We start from the raw sequence: 18992 nt of genomic DNA on the forward strand, positions 1-18992 counted from the left end.
AAAAAAAAATGCCAGTCCCTAGAAGAAAATAAAAGAATTAGAACTAGAATAGAGAAATGTCCCTGGGGGTTACTCTGGCAAACAACTCAAGCCTCTATAGCCCTTTACCTCATTCTGTATTTACCCCAAAACTCAAGCCCCTATAGCCCTTACCCCATTCCTATCTTATCTCCTATCCCCACCAGACCTAGGTCACCCCAAATTATAGTGAGCCAAGATTGTGCCATTGCACTCCAGCCTGGGCAACAGGAGAAAAACTCCTTCTAAAAAAAAAAAAAAAGAAAGAAAGAAAGAAATAGGTCAGATTATGTGGTAATATAGCAATATACTGCAATCTAGGTAGACTATCACCTTCAAAGACCACGTTGTAAAAATATATTATTGTTGGTTACACGCTGACTCAAAGAGACAGCAGGAGGAGGAAAAGAATGGTCCTACAAGCAGCTATAAAAAAGCTTTGATGTAATCCCAGCACTTTGGGAGGCCGAGGCAGGTGGATCACGAGGTCAAGAGATCGAGACCATCCTGGTCAACATGGTGAAACCCCGTCTCTACTAAAAATACAAAAAATTAGCTGGGCATGGTGGCGCGTGCCTGTAATCCCAGCTACTCAGGAGGCTGAGGCAGGAGAATTGCCTGAACCCAGGAGGCGGAGGTTGCAGTGAGCTGAGATCGCACCATTGCACTCCAGCCTGGATAACAAGAGCGAAACTCCGTCTCAAAAAAAAAAAAAAAAAAAAAGTTTTGAGGCTCAGTAGAATGTGACAACATAAGGGCAGGAATTTATTTTCTCCTGTTGTATCTCCAATGCTTATAATAGTGCCTAGAATATAGCAGATACTCAACGGACATTTGCTAAATGATTTGAATTCCCAACTAATCTAAAAATCACACATGCACACAAAAATATGAGACAACAAAAAAAAAGAGGACTGCCTTATGAAAAAGTTCAAATTATAACCTCCGTCTCCTGGGTTAAAGCAATTCTCACACCTCAGCCTTCCAAGTAGCTGGGATCACAGGCATGAGCCACCACACCAGTTAATTGTTATATTTTTAGAAGAGACGGGGTTTTGCCATGTTGATCATGGCTGGTCTTGAATGCCTGACCTAGGTGATCTGCCTACCTCAGCCTTCCAAAGTGCTGGGATTACAGGCGTAAGCCACCATGCCCAGCCCAAATTGTAATTCTATTACTTATTAGCTAAAGTCTTGAGCAAACTGGGACTACTGCCTACTTTTTCAAAGGACTACATGAGATATTAAATGAGATATCATATATATAAACACTCCTCATTCAGGTTAACTAATCAGTTTGCGTAATGACAAGTAACAATAAATGAAGAATGTATTTCTTTAGCTTGTGGGAAAGAATAAGTAGGAAAAATCAGAATTAAATTTAAAAAGACATATACACTTTAAAAACCAATGAGCAAAGGATAACCTAAAACGACACAGGAGGAACTTACATATTTGCCATTCATTCACTCATGCATATTAAAGAACATCTGACCATTATTTTCCAAGCACCATGTTAGATACTAAAAATAAAAAGATGTGTAAGATATCTTATATCTGAAAAAACTGAAAGTTTTCTCAGAGTGAATAAACTTCACAGTGAAAAATAACTATATATGACATAAAATTTCTAAAAGAAAAACTACATAGCCAACAGTAGTTAAGAAGCCAGCTGGCTATCTTCTAAAAAGCTTCCAACATTGGTATTACCTTAATAGTTCACTTGAACTCGCTACCGCTATTGACCAAAGAGTAGGTTTTTTGTTGACTAAAGACAACGGTATGAAGGTGTTCAGCCTCTGTGGCTAACTATAAACTATATACCTAAAGAAGGCTCACCACTGTTAGTATATATTATGAGGAAATAGAACAAACTGATCTTCCTAAAGCTGTAACTCAGATAACAAAACAGGTTAACAAAAACAAAAACAGTTAACTCTTGTTTCAGAAACAAAAGGCTACAGTAGAAGCAGAATTTTTTAAAAAAGAAGAGGCTGGAAATGATGGTTCATGTCTATAATCCCAGTACTTTGGGAGGCCAAGGCTGGTGGATTGCTTGAGCTCAGGACTTCCAGACCAGGCTGGGCAACACGGTGAAACCCCATATCTACCAAAAATACAAAAAATTAGCCAAGCGTGGTAGCATGTGCCTGCATTCCCAGCTACTCGGGAGGCTGAGGTGAGAGGATCACTTAAGCCCAGGAGGCAGGTGGGGGCTGCCGTGATCTGAGATCATGCCACTGCACTCCAACCTGGATGATAGAGTGAGACCTTGTAGCATTAAAAAAAAAAAAAAAAAAAAAAGGAACAGGGAGATGTCTCTCAAATACAGCACATTTTTTAAATGGTACACATACCTCCAATGCAGTGTGAAGGTATTATTATATATGGCAGTAGTATGCTTATTTCTAATAAAATTCATCTCTCTTAAGAGAAAAATCATTACCTGATTTGAAGGCATTTTCCGCACATTCACCTTCCACATCTGTGCTTCCCTAGAGATTGCCTTTTCCAACAGGAAAGACAATCTCTGGTTTTCCAAAGGCCCTGGAAACTTCATGATATCCTTTGGATCTGCCTGTTACCCAGCTTGATGTAGCTACCTACAAAATCAAATACAAATGTTTTTAAACTAGTTATAAAGTAAGTGTAGCATTATATAAAATACTTATTAAGCAACTCATAAAATAAGAATGTTATGAGGCAGTATAGGATTTTATAGCTCTTTAAAAATCATATTAAAATACCAAAATAATCAGTTATCGAAAACATTCACACTTTAAATCTGAAATTCAGTTACAGAGAATAAAAACAAGACCATGTAATCGATAGAACCTTTGGACTCTGATCAAAACATGTTATTACTGTTTCAAACTGTCAAAACTTTGTTACTGGCTTTTTTACCAGAAATTCTTAGAAGTCGTTACTCCAGGGCCAGGTGCGGTGGCTCACGCCTGTAATCCCAGCACTTTGGGAGGCCGAGGCGGGTGGATCACGAGGTCAAGAGATCAAGACCATCCTGGCCAACATGGTGAAACCCCGTCTCTACTAAAATTACAAAAAAATTAGCCGGGTGTGGTGGCACATGCCTGTGGTCCCAGCTACTCCAGAGGCTGAGGTGGAAGAATCGCTTGAACCCAGGAGGCGGAGGTTGCAGTGAGCCGAGATTGCGCCACTGCACTCCAGCCTGGCAACAGAGCAAGACTCTGTCTCAATAAAAAAAAAAAATAAAAAAGAAGTAGTTACTCCAAACATTCCTCTTAAAAACCTGATCAGATAAGTGCCACTAACTTTTTTTCTTCATTAAAAAGAGACTATATCAATTACATTAAATCCTACCCATTCCCACTTCTTCAGTATGAAACAATCCCCTCCAGCATGAAATCATCTTAAAATCCTATTCAGTATCCACTAGCTACACATGTGGGTATTTAAATATGAGCCAAATAAAATTTAAAAATTATTTCTTCAGTCATAATAGCCCTACTTCAATAACAACATGTGGCTAGTGGATACTGTATCGGACAGTGCAGAAAAGGAACATTCCTATTAATGCAGAAAGTTATACTGTACAGTTCTAGCCTAGAAAGCTCCACAGTACAGTGACTAGTACTCTAAAATGAGCATGTCTAAATAGTAAGTTTAGCAGTGCAGAACAACAGAGTCCAAGAGAAATGTCTCTAGGTTTCATGTACATATGTACGTATGTACTTGGAGACACAGACTCACTCTGTTGCCAAGGTTAGAGTGCAGTGAAGTGGCTCACTGCAGCCTCAAACTCCTGGGTTCAAGTGATCCTCCTGCCTCAGCTTCCCAAATAGCTGGGACTACAGATGCGCACCACCAAGTCCAGGTAATTTTTTTTTTAAGCTTTTTTTTTGGTAGAGATGCAGTTTTGCTATGTTGTCCAGGTTAGTCTTGAACTCCTAGCCTCAAGCAATCCTGCCGTGGCCTCCCAAAGCACTGGGGTGACAGGCGTAAGCCACCATGCCAGTTTCTAGGTTTAAAAAAAAAAAAGCAAACTACAGACTTGAGGTTTGAATGTGTGTAGAAAATTGGATTAAGAAATTGCTAAAGAGCCGGACGTGGTGGCTCACGCCTGTAATCCCAGCACTTTGGGAGGCCGAAGCGGGTGGATCACGAGGTCAAGAGATCGAGACCATCCTGGCCAACACGGTGAAACCTCGTCTCAAAAAAAAAAAAGAAAAAAGAAATTGCTAAAGAATGTGAAAATGCTTAGCTATATTTGTTGAAAACTAAGCAAAAAGGTAATTAACTTCAAAAAAAGATTTTAAGAAAGTAAATAATATATCACAATGTTTATACAACGATACTAATGAAAACACTGAATAGGGATCTCAATATAACTACATTGGGAGGATGTGGAGACATAACTATGGATATTGGAAAAGGGTAAAATAAAAGCCACATTTTTACATTTCATAGTAGAAAATCCGTGTATCTCAAACTGAAATGTCAAAAAACAGCAGTAGGGCAAGTTATTTGAAAATGTGATCCTAAATAACAAGAGAAGCAGGACAGGGTTGGGAGTGGCTAATCTCTGCTCAGTAAGAAAAGGGTGAGAAAGGCCTAGAGTAGGAGAATGCTGTTTTTCATTATAAATTTCACTAATGATTTGACTTTCTCAACTACATACCTGTATTACATACTTCAGATTCCTGGCCTCTAAGAATTTTTTTAAATATCCAGAATTAACATGTGAAAAGTTCCAATTTTTTTTAAATTTAAAAATTTGAAAAAGCAAAAAATAGCAAACCAGTTCTTTAATTTCCATTCTATCCCACCTCCAGCTACTATCCTCTTTCCTATGTACCACTTCACATAAGCTACCTATTTGTTTCTCAACTTGCTAGAGATTAACTCTGGTTATCTCAATTATGATTTTGTTAATTTTTGCGTCTTTAAACTCCTGCATTTTTGCAAATCTTAAATTAGCATGAAATATTTTCATACTAAGACAACAAAGTGTAAATAACTAAGAGAGGAAAAAGAATACTAATCCAAAAAGACCTATCTCAAAGGTAATTACTTTTAAAATCTCTTGATTCGGAGAGACAGCTTCTCATCATGGCGGACCCTAGAGTTAAGGCGCTTCAGGACTACCGCCAAGAAGCTGCTTGAGCACAAGGAGATCGACGGCCGTCTTAAGGAGTTAAGGGAACAATTAAACAAGAACTTACCAAGTAGTATGAAAAGTCTGAAAATGATCTGAAAGCCCTACGAAGTGTTGGGCAGATTGTGGGTGAAGTGCTTAAACAGTTAACCGAAGAAAAATTCATCGTTAAAGCTACAAATGGACCAAGATATGTTGTGGGTTGTCGCTGACAGCTTGACAAAAGTAAGCTGAAGCCAGGAACAAGAGTTGCTTTGGATATGACTACACTATCATGAGATATTTGCCAAGAGAGGTGAATCCACTGGTTTATAATATGTCTCATGAGGACCCTGGGAATGTTTCTTATTCTGAGATTGGAGGGCTATCAGAACAGATCCGGGAATTAAGAGAGGTGATAGAATTACCTCTTACAAACCCAGAGTTATTTCAGCGTGTAGGAATAATACCTCCAAAAGGCCGTTTGTCATATGGACCACCAGGTACGAGAAAAACACTCTTGGCACGAGCCGTTGCTAGCCAGCTGGACTGCAATTTCTTAAAGGTTGTATCTAGTTCTATTGTAGACAAGTACATTGGTGAAAGTGCTCGTTTGATCAGAGAAATGTTTAATTATGCCAGGGACCATCAACCATGCATCATTTTTATGGATGAAATAGACACTATTGGTGGTCGTTGGTTTTCTGAGGGTACTTCAGCTGACAGAGAGATTCAAAGGACTTTAATGGAATTATTGAATCAAATGGATGGATTTGATACTCTGCATAGAGTAAAAATGATCATGGCTACAAACAGACCGGATACACTGGATCCTGCTTTACTGCGTCCAGGAAGATTAGATAGAAAAATACATATTGATTTGCCAAATGAACAAGCAAGATTAGACATACTGAAAATCCATGCAGGTCCCATTACAAAGCATGGTGAAATAGATTATGAAACAATTGAAGTTTCAGATGGCTTTAATGGGGCAGACCTGAGAAATGTTTGTACTGAAGCAGGTATGTTTGCAATTCGTGCTGATCACGATTTTGTAGTACAGGAAGATTTCATGAAAGCAGTCAGAAAAGTGGCTGATTCTAAGAAGCTAGAGTCTAAATTGGATTACAAACCTGTGTAATTTACTGTAAGATTTTTGATGGCTGCATGACAGATGTTGGCTTAATGTAAAAATAAAATTAAAGAAAATAATGTATGTATTGGCAATGACGTCATTAAAAGTGTATGAATAAAAATATGGCCGAGTAACATAAAAATTAGTAACTCAACTTTTAAAATATGGAAGAAATTCGTATGTTAATACTGCATTTATTGCAGCAAGTTATAAAGGAAGAGTGTGTGGAAGCCTTTCGTATTTGCTGTGTGAGCATTTTGTAAAACACTGAAAATGGTTTGAGACAGTGGTATAAGAAAGCATTTCTTATGACTTATTTTGTATCATTTGTTTTCTTTATCTAAAAAGTTGAATAAAATCTGTTTGATTTGGTTCTCCTAAAAAAAAACAAAAAACTCTTGATTCTTTAATCATGTCATAAAGCAGCTTTCCACTAATTCCCCAACTAGATTACAAATTCTTGGCCAGGCGCAGTGGCTCATGCCTGTAATCCTAGCACTTTGGAAGGCTGAGGTGGATCCAGGAGTTCCAACGCCAGCCTCGGCAACGTGGTAAAACTCCATCTCTATAAAACATACAAAAATTAGGCAGGCATGGTGGTGTGTGCCTGTGGTCCAAGCTACTTGGGAGGCTGAGGTGGAAGGATGGCTTGAGCCTGGGAGGTTGAGGATGCAGTGAGCCAAAATCATGCCACTGCACTCCAGCCCCAGCAACAGAATGAGACCTTGTCTCTAAATAAATTCCTTTGCAGTCACATCTGCCAATATCATCTTTTTGTTACTCGCTGCATCCACACCACAGTACTCTGACAAAACAGAGACCCAACCAATTGTTCTAGTTTCAACTACTGAGGCCCAAAACAAAAACATACAACCAAAAACAAAACTCTACCCACACCTGCCCCAATCCACTGTGTGTGGAGTTTTGGTACCTTCTTTTTTTTGATACATCGTTGTTCAGAACCTTAACCCACCAAAATCTAATCTCTTTCACACCAATCTTTCCACTCTTTGAAGGGTGCTATCATGCTCACCAATTCATCTTCTTCATAGCTGAAAACTTTGATAGCTCCTCACAATATTTTGCCTCTTCTAAATTAGCTTTAGTTTTACCATAAATGCACTCTAAAATCTTTTTTTTTTTTGCCTTTTTTTTGAGACAACAGTCTCACTCTGTTGCCCAGGCTGGAGTGCAGTGGCACGATCTCGGCTCACTGCAACTTCCACCTCCTAGGCTCAAGTGATTCTCCTTTCTCAGTCTCCTGAATCACTGAGATTGCAGGCACGCGCCACCACACATGGCTAATTTTTGTATTTTTAGTAGAGATGGGGTTTCACCATGTTGGCCAGGTTGGTCTTGAACTCCTGACCTCAAGTAATCTGCCCACCTTGGCCTCCCAAAGTGCTGGAATTACAGGCATGAGCCACCACTCTGGCCTTCATTACCTTTTTTTTTTTTTTTTTAAGACCACACCTCACTATCAATTAAGATACAATTTATGGTCATCAAATACTCTTATTTAAGAGACTATCTCAGGTTCCTTGTTAAGCCAGCTCTATCCCTACCTGCCCCAACCCATTGTATGCAGGGTTTGCGTACTTTCTCTCTTTTTGACACATCCTTGTTTAGAAACTTAAACATACTTCTTAAACAAACAAACAAAAAAGGTCATCTTGTTATATTCTATCCCTGTTGCACACTGCTGAGATGTTCTGAGATTCCAATTTTGTTGCCTTGATATTTTTCTCAGATCTTCCACAATTTGATGAGCAAGCTCACAATAATTTCTTCTAATGCAGACATAAATATTAACATTATAAATGGAATGTAGGCTAGGTGCAGTGGCTCATGCCTGTAATCCCAACAGTTTGGGAGGCCAAGGTAGAGGATCACTGGAGCCCAGTAGTTCAAGATCAGCCTGGGCAACATAGTGAAACCCTGTCTCTGTATAAAAGAAATGGACTAGATGACCATCTGTCAAGAGATATTTAGAAGAAACAGCTATTTGGGTCAAGATTAGACTTCACAGGTTCTAAGGTTTCTTCCAAACTCCTATTTAAAACCTTAAAACTTTAGAAACTCTTTCATGCCATTAGCTACAACCAAATGGATCCACCAGCCTTTACAAGATATCCCAATAACTGACCATCACTAGTGACTCAAGTTCCTTCACTAGGCTTCCTTTCAAGATTATTTTTACGAGGTTTAGATGGGGGGGCGGCGGGGAGAGAGAGACACACACACACACACACACACACACACGTGAAAAGGAGTAAATTAGGTTCAAAGGATTTGTGTTCTCCAATCGCCTACAATTAAAGCCCTCAAGTATGACTTTCAAATATTTAAATTGTAACAAATTTTTTTAAAACAAAGGTATCTGGTCAAAGAAGAGTCACAAGGGAAATCAGAAAATACTTTGAGATGAGAGAAAATGAAGACAACATACCAAAACTTATCAGATACAATTGAAGCAGTGCTTAGAAATAATTCCTGAAAATGCCTCTACTAAAAAAGGGTATCTCAAATGAACAGCCTAATCTTTCACCTTTAAGATAATGAAAACAGAAGAGTAAATTGTTCCAAAAGCAAGACAGAAGCAAGGAAATACTAAATATTAGAATGGAAACTAATGAAGTAGAGAGTACAAAAACTGCAGTGAAAAAGTCAATGAAACCAGCAGCCGATTCTTTGAAAAGATCAAAATAGACACACCTTTAGCCAGCTAGACTGACCAAGAAAATACAGAGGACAAATTACTAAAATCAGGAATAAAAACAGGACATTATTACCTAGCTTACAGAAATAAAAATTATATAAAAAAACAAAAAAAGAAAAAACAAATAAAAATTATAAAAAAACTTTTATGTACAACTATATGTAACTAAATAGGAAAATTTAGATGAATTAGTCCAGTTTCCAGAAATAAAAAATCCCAAAACGTAAGAAGTAAAAAGCTGCACTGGTGAGATGATTCCAAAAGAAAAAAAGAAAAGAAATAAAAAAGCTGAGTAGTTGTGTAACAAAAGATTTAAATAGTAATTTTTTAAAGCACTGTCAAAGAAAAATCCATGCCCAGATGGCTTCACTGGTTAATTCTACCAACCATTTTCAGAAAAACTGACAGCAATTCTTTACAAATGCTTCCCAATTTATTCTTTGAAGTCAGTTATTACCCTGCTACCAAGACCAGACAGACATCACTAGAAAACTATAGTGTTTCTTCTGAAATGCAAAATTTCTCAACAAAATACTAGCAAACTGAATCCAGCAATATAAACAAAGGATTATATACCACAACCAACTGGGATTTGTTCCAGGTATGCAAGCTTGTTTCAAGATTCAGAAATCAATGCAATACAACATTATCAATAGGGAAAAAAAAAAAAAAGGAATCACTGCTCACTCTAGAGAAAGCTAACAAAAAAAAAAGGAAAGAGTTAAAATTTCCTTAAACTTTAAAAAATGGGACAAAAGGTGGGGCATGGTGAGCGCTTGCCTGTGATCCCAGAACTTCATGAGGCAGAAGTGAGAGGAGCACTCAAGGACAGGAGTCTGAAACCAGCCTGGACAATAGAGCGAGACCCCTGTCTCCACCAAAAAATTTTTTTTAATTAGCCAAGCATGATGTTGCACGCCTGCTTGTTGACTCAGCTGCTCAGGAGGTTCCTACGTAAGCTGAGGAGCTTGAGGCTGCAGTCAGCTATGATTACACCACCTCACTCCAGCCTGGGCAACAAAGTGAGATTCAATCTCTTAAGAAAGAAAAAGAAAAAACTAAAACTAAAACGGGATACAAATAATTGCAAGACAAAAACAACAGGGGATACCTTTGGGGATGCTGCAGATTCAGTGAGGCCATAGAAAAATTGGCTGCACGGGGTGGCTCATGCCTGTAATGCCAGCACTTTGGGAGGCCAAGGTAGGCGGATTACTTGAGGCCAGGAGTTCGAGACCAGCCTGGCCAACATGGTAAGACCCTGTCTCCAATAAAAATACAAAAATGAGCCAGGCATAACAGTGCATGTCTGTGGTCTCAGCCACTCAGTAGGCTGAGGCAGGAGAACTGCTTGAACCCAGTAGGTGGAGGTTGCAGAGAGCCAAGATCATGCCACTGAGTTATAGCCTGGACGACAGAGGGAGACTGTCTCAAGAAAATAAATACAAATATAGAAAAGAAGCTGCAATACCTGATCCTCAACTGGATGCTGTATTGGAAGGAGACAAATGGTATAAAGGTTATTAGTGGGTCAAATGATGTAATTGTGACAGATTACACAAGTCAATGTATCGAATGCTAAATTTACCAAAAATGAAAAATTTGCTATGATTCTATAAGAGATTATTACTATTCTTGTGAAATATTTAGCAGTAAAGGGTCATATGTATGTTCTACATAAAGAGAACAAAAGACAAGACTAGTAAGATACTATGATACAGAAATCATGGGCTTCGGTTTTCTTTTACTGACAAAACAAAAGCCTATTTTCTAATGTGTAAAACACATTTTGAGTTAGATTAATAAATTCTGCTAAGAATACAATTTTACTGTTTTAAAAAACAACTATATAGTTCTATCTTGTTACTGTAAGCCTAATTATTGGTCACATCCAATTTTGCATGCTTTTTAGAAAAGCAGGAAATAACAGAAGACTATATTTTGGTTAGCACTTTTTTACACACATAAAAGTTTAAACCAGTTTCACATTTCTCCTCCCATTTGCTCAATTGCTGCTGCTTCTCCTTTCTCCACGCTTATCAAATGTCTGAGGTAACAGGTAATGCTTATTGTACAGCATAACTACTTCGGATATATATACCCGGCCCCCTGCTGCTCTGAGGAAAAGTGCTGCACAGTGCTGGGTATACAATATAAACAACTTCACTAATATGTATTATTGTATTTACTATCATCATCATACCAATTCCATTAATAATCCTGTACTGGTGCTGAGTTCTGAATCTTAGTTTCCCTTCTGAAAGGAGGGATTAATGTGACCATACAAGACACCTGAAGTTCTACCACTCCCTCCTTGACTTTATGCGTTAGAAACAATAAAGGTACTTGCAATTCCAAGTGTATGCTCTTTCCTGATCTCCAAGGATGTACAAAAACTGTTCTTTCAACTTTAAATGTCCTCTAGCTCATACCTCCCTTCCTAAAGTTGCCATCAGTTTGTAAGACTCTAAATTTGTGCAGTTGTGCCCTGCATTCCTTCATCTGTACTTGGACATAATTCTACTTTTACATTTAATTGCTTTGTGATTATTGGAAGACTTGCCTTTCCTATTATAATAAATTATTTGATGTCCATCTCCAGAATTTAGCATTATGCCTAATAAATAACAGCTTCACTTGTAAAAAGCTTAACAAGTAAAGCACGGAATGCTTACTACTTGGCCACCTATTGTTCAAAGTGCTATATGCTATATTAACTCATGTAATCTTCCCACAACTTCATGAAATTGGTATTAGTAAGTCCATTTTTTTTTTCTAGTTTCTTATTCACTACCCCCATTTCAGCTGTAAAGCCCATTTTAAAGACGAAGAAACATACACAGTAAGATGAATATTCATTTTTAATGTATTACACAATCAAAATAAAACAGACTCTCAGCTTCCAATCTTGAGCAAGATACATTGTAAGACCCATTCTAACCTACTAGGATGTCACATTACCACATAAACTCACTATCTGTAACTGCAGATCAACTTTACTGAACTTCCCTAACACATGCTGATTGTGTATTTCTTGACACTTCATCAGTATTAAGAAATTTCCAGTCCAGAGGCTCAGAATCTCTCTGAGATTCTCTGGTCCCAAATTAACCAATCTAAATCTATTCTGTCCATTATTTCTTAATCTATTTGACCAATCCTTTCTATTTCATCTGCCACAAACGACCTGGAAAAGCTAGAAGCAGTTATTTCAACAAATCCATTTTCAGGTCAGAGACCACACAGTGTAGAATCAGACTTAATTCTGGCTACCGGGTTTTAGCCGTGTTGCCTAAGGAGAAAGTTAATCTTGTAGTGTCTCAGTTTTCCTCATCTGTAAGATGAGGCTCCTACTACCAGCCTTGGGAGGATTAAATGAATTGCAAGCCACTTAGGAGAATGCCTGGCAGATAAGCCTCAAGTGTTGTTATTTAACAATCATTATTGTAATGCTCTGCTGCTCAAAACAGAGTGGCTCCCCAATGACAGAATAAAACCTAAATATTTTAGTTCAGAGTCTGAATCCATTCTACCTCCCGAAACACCTCCCACTGTTGTGCTACCCAATTCTCAACTTCTGCTAAAACGATCTGCAACGGAACCCCCAGCTCCATCAGAGGCCCATTTGCCCTCCTTCAAATTCCGATATTTAATCTGGCTTTTTGGGTACAACTCAAATCTCACCTCCTCCGGATTACCCCACCCACCTGCCCCAAGCCCTGGGTAATGTTGCCCTCCCCCGAATTTCCCAGCACCGGAAGTTCACCCCATTCACTTGGCATTGACTCCGCTTTGCAAAGTTAAGCATCTTCCCGGAGTCCCCGCAGGACCGTTCAACCTGAAGGTGGGGGTGTGTCCCCTTCTTTGTGTATAAACACAGGCTCGCAGAGCCTCCAACACGCACTATAGAGTAGGTAATTTGCTGCTGCCACAAAAAAAAAGTTACTCGCTAACACAAAAACTGGCCTTAAATGGAACACAGTAGGGCCGTTTTCAACTGGGCAGGTGCCGGGTAGGTTTGGGGCGGGAGGACGAAGAGGGCGGCCCCGAGGTTCCCCGGGCGCGGGGGATGCGGGAGGGCGGGTCACCGGCAAGCAGAGCGTAGCCACGGGTGCTGCCACTCGGGCGGCGCGGGGGGAGCGGCGGGGCCCCAGCGCGTCGGCGCCGGCCGCGAAGACGCGTCAAGCCCCCCGCCCCCGCCCCTCACCTTCTCCTCCTCTTCCTCCTCCTCCTCCTCCCCGGCAGAGCTGTAGGCCTCACAATGGTGACGAGGGGTCATCCGGGGGCCCGTTACCACCTCATTCTCCTCGACGCGCGGCGACGGTGCGCGCGGGACGACGGGGCCGACTGAGGAGGGAGAAGAGGCGGAAGCGGGCCGAGGGACGCGGGCACTAGCGCTCGAGCGGGACGCACGGCTGCGGCCTCTGGGTTCGTCAGCGAATTAGTTCCATGATGTCCCCCGGCCTGAGGCCGCAGCTGCTCGAGGCCGGGTGGGGAGGGGGCTCCCTCTCGCCATAGGGCGGCGGGAGACGGGGAGAGGCGGGGGGTGAGACCGGCTCTGCCCCTGCCCGGGGAAAGCGCCTCCAAGGGGAAATGGTGAAAGAGGGGGAGGGGAAAAAAAAAAAAGAAAGGGGAAAGGGGGGAAAAAAAATAAGAAAAAGCGAGGCAGAGCCGCTGCCGCGTCCGCTCGCGGGGAAGGCTGGGGAGGGAGGGGAAGGGAAGAAAAAGTGCCGGCTTCCTCGGCTCCGCCCTCGCGGATCGATTCCTAGACTCGCCTACTTCTTGTAAACAACGCGAATTGGTCTTTCACCCTTTCTCTTCCTCTCCGCTGCCTTCGGGGTCCAACGAGAGTACGGAGAAGTCCCGCCAAAAGGAGACGGGCTGGGGAAGTTGTTGGCACTGGGATGGAAGGAGGGAGGACATTTTCTGGGGGCTAAGAAAAGCCGAAGGTGCGTGGACTCATTTTCCTTGAAGGAGCGAAGAGTTGCTTGCAGTCTACGCGGTGACGTCAGCGTCTCCAGGCTCTGCTGAGAAGGCGTGCGGTGGCCGGAGAGTGCGCTGCGCAGGCGCCCGGGGAAGAAAGAAGCGGCCGAGCGCTGCTCTGGTCCAGCCTAGCGTAGCTTGGTTCTATCCAGCCCTACTCATCTCCAGGCTCTTAGAAGGATTCACTGGGAAGGGGCTACTGATCTCTCGGGTGGAGATCTTGCATGATTTGTTGACCTAGCAAAATATGTGTTCTCTTCTTACCATTGACGTGTAAATAGAATGCGGTTTTTCTCGCTGCCACATTGTGTGGGTGGAGGGAGATTCTGAAGGGTTTTAGAAATCGGAAAATTAGGGAGAATCATATCACGGATACTTAAAGCCTCGGCGAAAACCATGAATTATGCTGCTGACGGCGATGAACCTACTTGGTAATGCGCCAAAGGGATTTCTTTTTTTCCTTGATACTGTCGCCCAGGCTGAAGTGCGGTGGCGCGATCGCGGATCCCTGCAACCTTCCACTCCCAGGTTCAAGCAGTTGTCTGCCTCAGCCTCCCAAGTAGCTGGGATTACAGGCGTCTGCCCTCACTCCCGGCTAATTTTTGTATTTTTAGTATAGACGAGGTTCAACCATCTTGGCCAGGCTGCTCTTGAATTCCTGACCTCGTGATCCACCCACCTCGGCCTCCCCAAGTGCTGGGATTGCAGTCATGAGCCACTGTGCACCTAGCCTTGCCAGGGGGATTTTATCCACTTAACCAACACGTCAGAGTATTTCATAATAGGTTTTATTAACAGGTGCTTAATGAGTGTGTGGTGACGTAAATGGGTTTTATTTGGGGTTCTGTTAGTATAAATGGTAACTTTTTGCTATTTTAATTGTTAATTATCTAAAAATATGTGGCATTACATATTTTTTAATAATTAAAATTTAAAAGAAGAGAAGGGCTAGATCTCAACCATTTATAGAAGTCCCATTTTTCCCCCCATTTCTCTTATATACCTGTTTTAACTGTCAGTGAAAAAATATGTATTGAGCTTATTTAGTGGCCAGACTTTTAGCAAACTGGAAGTAGCCAAGGCAGACATAGCTCCTGTCTTCATGGAGTTTGCAGTCCAAACAGAGGATAACCATTGAGCTAATTATCACTATCTAAAATTACCAAGTACATTTATTATTCATTTGTACCTGTATCCCCCTCCCTAGAATATAGGTTTGCAGATGGCAGGGATCTTGCATGTTTTGTTTCACCCCGTATCCCTGCATATAAAAGGCTCTCAATATTTGACCAAGTAAACAATTCTAGTATCAAAACCATTAAGATGGAAAAATCGCCGGCTGCTTTGGAAACACATGCCTTTTGCCTGGTATCAGAGAAGGTTTTTCTGAAGAAGTGACATTTAAGATGAGACTTGAAACCACTGGGCAAAGAATGATACAGGCAGAGGAAGCAATGTGAAAAGGCTCCGAAGCTGAGACATTCTAAAAATCTCTGAAAGCTAGTGTGGCTGGCCCTCAGACAACTGAAGCAGGATGTGAAAGCAGAGGACAGATGCCATAGAACAGAAGAGGGAATGGAAAGTCCCATTGGAAGCCCCAGGAGGATTTCAAGTGGGTTATATCCTTTTTTTTTCTTTTTTTCACTTCATGCAGCCTATTATATGGTCTTCATTCAACAAAGTCACCATTTTTCTGCATGTTACTCTTGAGAGTGTAGCATTTCTGCATAACACTACTGAGAGTGTAGCATAATTTCATTGTTAGACTATGAAATTGCTTGTTATTTTCACTCCAATAAGAATAATGCAAATTCCACTCCTAGATGTATACCCAAGAGAAATGAAAATATTTGTCCATGTAAAAACTTATTTACAAATGCTAGTATTATTCATAGTAGCCAAAGATGAAATAACCTAAATGTTCATCAGCTGGTGAATGCATGAATCAAATGTGATAAATCTATATACAATGGAATTTTTTTTTTTCTTTTAGAGATGGGGTCTGGCTCCGTGGCCCAATTTGGAGTGCTGTGAGACTTACTATGTTGTCCAGACTGGTCTCAAACTCCTGGTCTCTAGCAGTCCTCCCTCCTTAGCCTCTCCAAAGTGCTGGGATTACAGGCATGAGCCACCACGCCCAACCTATACAATGGAATCTTATTGGGCCATGAAAAGGAAGTACTAATGTGCTATAACATACATAACCTTTGAAAGCATTATGCTAAATGAAAGAAGCCAGTCACAAAATACCACATATTTTATGATTCCATTTATATGAATGTCCAGAATAGGCGAATATATAGAGACAGAAAGTAATTAAGTGGTTGCTTAGGGCTAGGGGCAGGCATGGGATTAGGGGATGATAGTTAAATGATGTTGGAGTTTCTTTTTTTCTTTTCTTTTCCTTTTTTTTTTTTTTTTTTCCTGGAGAGAGGGTCTTACTCTGTCACCCAGGCTGCAGGCTGGAGTGCAGTGGCATGAAGATGGCTCACTGTAGCCTTGACCTCCAGGATCAAGCAATCCTCCTGCCTCAGCCTCTTGCATAGCTGGAACCACAGGAGCATACCACTATGCCCAACTAATTTTTTGAAGGCTTCTTTTTGAGATGAGAAAAATGTTCTGAGATTGATTCTGTTGATGGTTGCACAACACTAAATATTCAGGTTGAGTGTTATCTAAAATATTTGAGACTACAAATATTTTGAATTTTAGATTTTTTTCAGATTTGGAAATGTTTTCATTACATTATATACTTACTAATTGATCATCCCTAGTCTGAAAATCCAAAATGAGCACTTCCTTTGAGTGTCATGTTGGCACTCAAAAAGTTTTGGATTTTGAAGCATTTCATATTTTTGTATTAGGGACATGCAACCTGTACTAAAAACCATTGAATTGTATACTTTAAATGGATTACTTCTATAGTGTTTGAGTTATATAATAATAAAGCTGCTACCCAAAAAATGAAAAACAAAAAGAATTCAATTAACATCATTCATAACCTCTTTGGGGCTATTTCTAGGTCCAACAATATTACGTTTTTATAGCTTTTACTGAATACCAATTGCCAGCTCCTAGGCAGAAGGTTAAGCCAATTAAAATGTTACCAGGAGTCTTTAAGAGCTCCCATTTAATTATATACTTATCTTTATTAAGACTATCTTACTGCCTATGAGATTGCCAGTGACAATTTAATCTACAATACTATAAATATAATTGCAAGTAATTAATAGGTGGGTATGTAACTAGTTGCAGTTGTCTGAATAAAAAGTATGGATATTCTTTTTTTTTTTTTTTCTTTTGAAACAAGATCTCACCCTGTCACTCAGGCTGGAGTGCAGTGTGGTGTGATCTCAGCTCATTGCAGCCTCCACCTCCTGGTTTCAAGCAATCCTCCCACCTCACCCTTCTGAGTAGCTGGGACTACAGGTGTGCACCACTATGCCCAGCTAATTTTTGTATTTTTTGTAGAGACAGGGTTTCATCATGTTGTCCAGGCTGATCTGAAATGCTAGAGCTCAAGCAATCCACCTGCCTCAGCCTCCCAAAGTGCTGGATGACAGGAATGAGGCACTGTGCATAGCCAATATGGACATTCTTGCTTTTCAGTATTCATTTGTCAGACCTTACTTTAATTCAAAAAAAATTTTTTTTGAGACAGGGTCCCGCTCTTTTTGCCCAGGCTGTAGTGCAATGACATAATCTCAGCTCACTGCAACCTCGGCCTCCCAGCTTCAAGTGATTCTTCTGCCTCAGCCTCCTGAGTAGCTGGGATTACAGGCATGTGCCACCATGCCCAGCTAATTTTTGTATTTTTAGTAGAGACAGGGTTTTCCCTTTTTGGCCAGGCCGGTCTCAAATTCCTAACCTCAGGTGATCCACCCGCCTTGGTTTCCCAAGGTGCTGGGATTACAGGCTTGAGCCACCTCGCCTGGCCATTTTTTTTTTCTTAATAACCAATATCGTTTTTACAATGAATTGCAGTTGTAAAAAATCAAAAGTTTATAAAATTCCCCAAGAAAATAAATGAGATATATAAAGAAAACATTATTATCCGTGTATAGGTCAATAATTTCTATTTAGGAATTCTAAATAGTAAAGTTAGATTACCATTCTACATGGCTTTTCTAGATGTGGTAGTTCATGCCTGTAATCCCACTGCTTTGGGAGGCCAAGGTAGGAGTATCATTAAGCCCAGGAGTTCAAGCCAGCCTGGGCAACACAGAAAGACCCTGTCTCTTAAATTAAAAAAAGAGAGAGTAATAATAACTAATACATGTTTATCACTCACTATGTACCAAACTTTGTACTAAGCATTTTTATCGCATTCTTTTGTGTCTGTCCCCACAGCACTCCTCTATAGTAGGTATTTATGTTGTCCTGTTTTACCAAAGATAAAGAGGTAAAGTAATTCCCAATATTGGCCACATAGCTTAGAGGGGCACAGCCAGGATTCAAACCCAGCTTAACTGTCTCCAAATCATAGAATGCTTTCAATCACTATTCTTTACTGTCTCTCCCTTGGAGGTTTCTGGCTTGCACTAAATTTTAGGACAAAAATAGTCACCTTATGGTGATTTTTGGCTTGCATTTAGTCTTAAAACAAATATTTTTTGAAGTGTAGTGTACAGTTGTTATTTGTGTGTCTAAAGAGTAGATTTTTACTGGAAAAGGATTTCAGACTTGTTTTATTTCGTGACTAGAATATTGAATCTTGAAATTAAACCATACCTGACTTCGTATCACAGAGGAGCAGAGTAAGGAAGCAGATGAGAAACAGCTATCAGACAGTGGCTGGGCGTGGTGGCTCATGCCTGTAATCCCAGCACTTTGGGAGGCTGAGGCGGGTGGATCTCTTGAGGCCAGGAGTTTGAGACCAGCCTAGCCAACATGGCGAAACCCTGTCTCTACTAAAAATGCAAAAAGTGAGCCAGGCATGGTGGTATGTGCCTGTAATCCCAGCTACTCTGGAGGCTGAGGCAGGAGAATTGCTTGACCTGGAGGTAGAGGTTGCTATGAGCTGA

General features: G+C 40.5%; 2 protein-coding genes and 1 pseudogene across 5 annotated transcripts in view; 2 read left to right on the top strand and 1 right to left on the bottom strand.

The window, feature by feature from the left end:
- The window catches only part of CCNI (cyclin I), a 28737-nt gene extending 15429 nt beyond the window's left edge, over positions 1–13308 (bottom strand). For 2 of the 3 annotated variants that reach the window (XM_021669647.2, XM_021669645.2), the window contains exons 1-2: positions 13193–13298; positions 2465–2621 (exon numbers count right to left, since the gene is read on the bottom strand). In XM_021669647.2, coding sequence (XP_021525322.1) covers positions 2465–2578 — 114 coding nt within the window. In that variant the 5' untranslated portion in view covers positions 2579–2621; positions 13193–13298. Of the gene's footprint in view, positions 1–2464; positions 2622–13192 lie in introns of all 3 variants that reach the window. The other variant, XM_021669648.2, reaches the window with a different exon arrangement.
- LOC105713290 (26S proteasome regulatory subunit 10B-like) lies at positions 1523–7006 on the top strand (annotated as a pseudogene).
- A 380-nt stretch (positions 13309–13688) lies between the features above and the next one.
- LOC105713277 (zinc finger and SCAN domain-containing protein 5C-like) overlaps positions 13689–18992 on the top strand; it is a 28070-nt gene continuing 22766 nt past the window's right edge. Inside the window, exon 1 of one of the 2 annotated variants that reach the window (XM_064368142.1) lies at positions 13689–15580. The gene's annotated coding sequence lies outside the window, so the exon portion shown is untranslated. The remainder of the gene's footprint in view (positions 15581–18992) is intronic. The other variant, XM_012446907.3, reaches the window with a different exon arrangement.

This window comes from Aotus nancymaae, unplaced genomic scaffold, assembly GCF_030222135.1.
Source record: "Aotus nancymaae isolate 86718 unplaced genomic scaffold, 86718_ANA_hifiasm-v0.15.2.pri h1tg000006l, whole genome shotgun sequence".
In the NCBI taxonomy this organism is placed as follows: Eukaryota; Metazoa; Chordata; class Mammalia; order Primates; family Aotidae; genus Aotus; species Aotus nancymaae.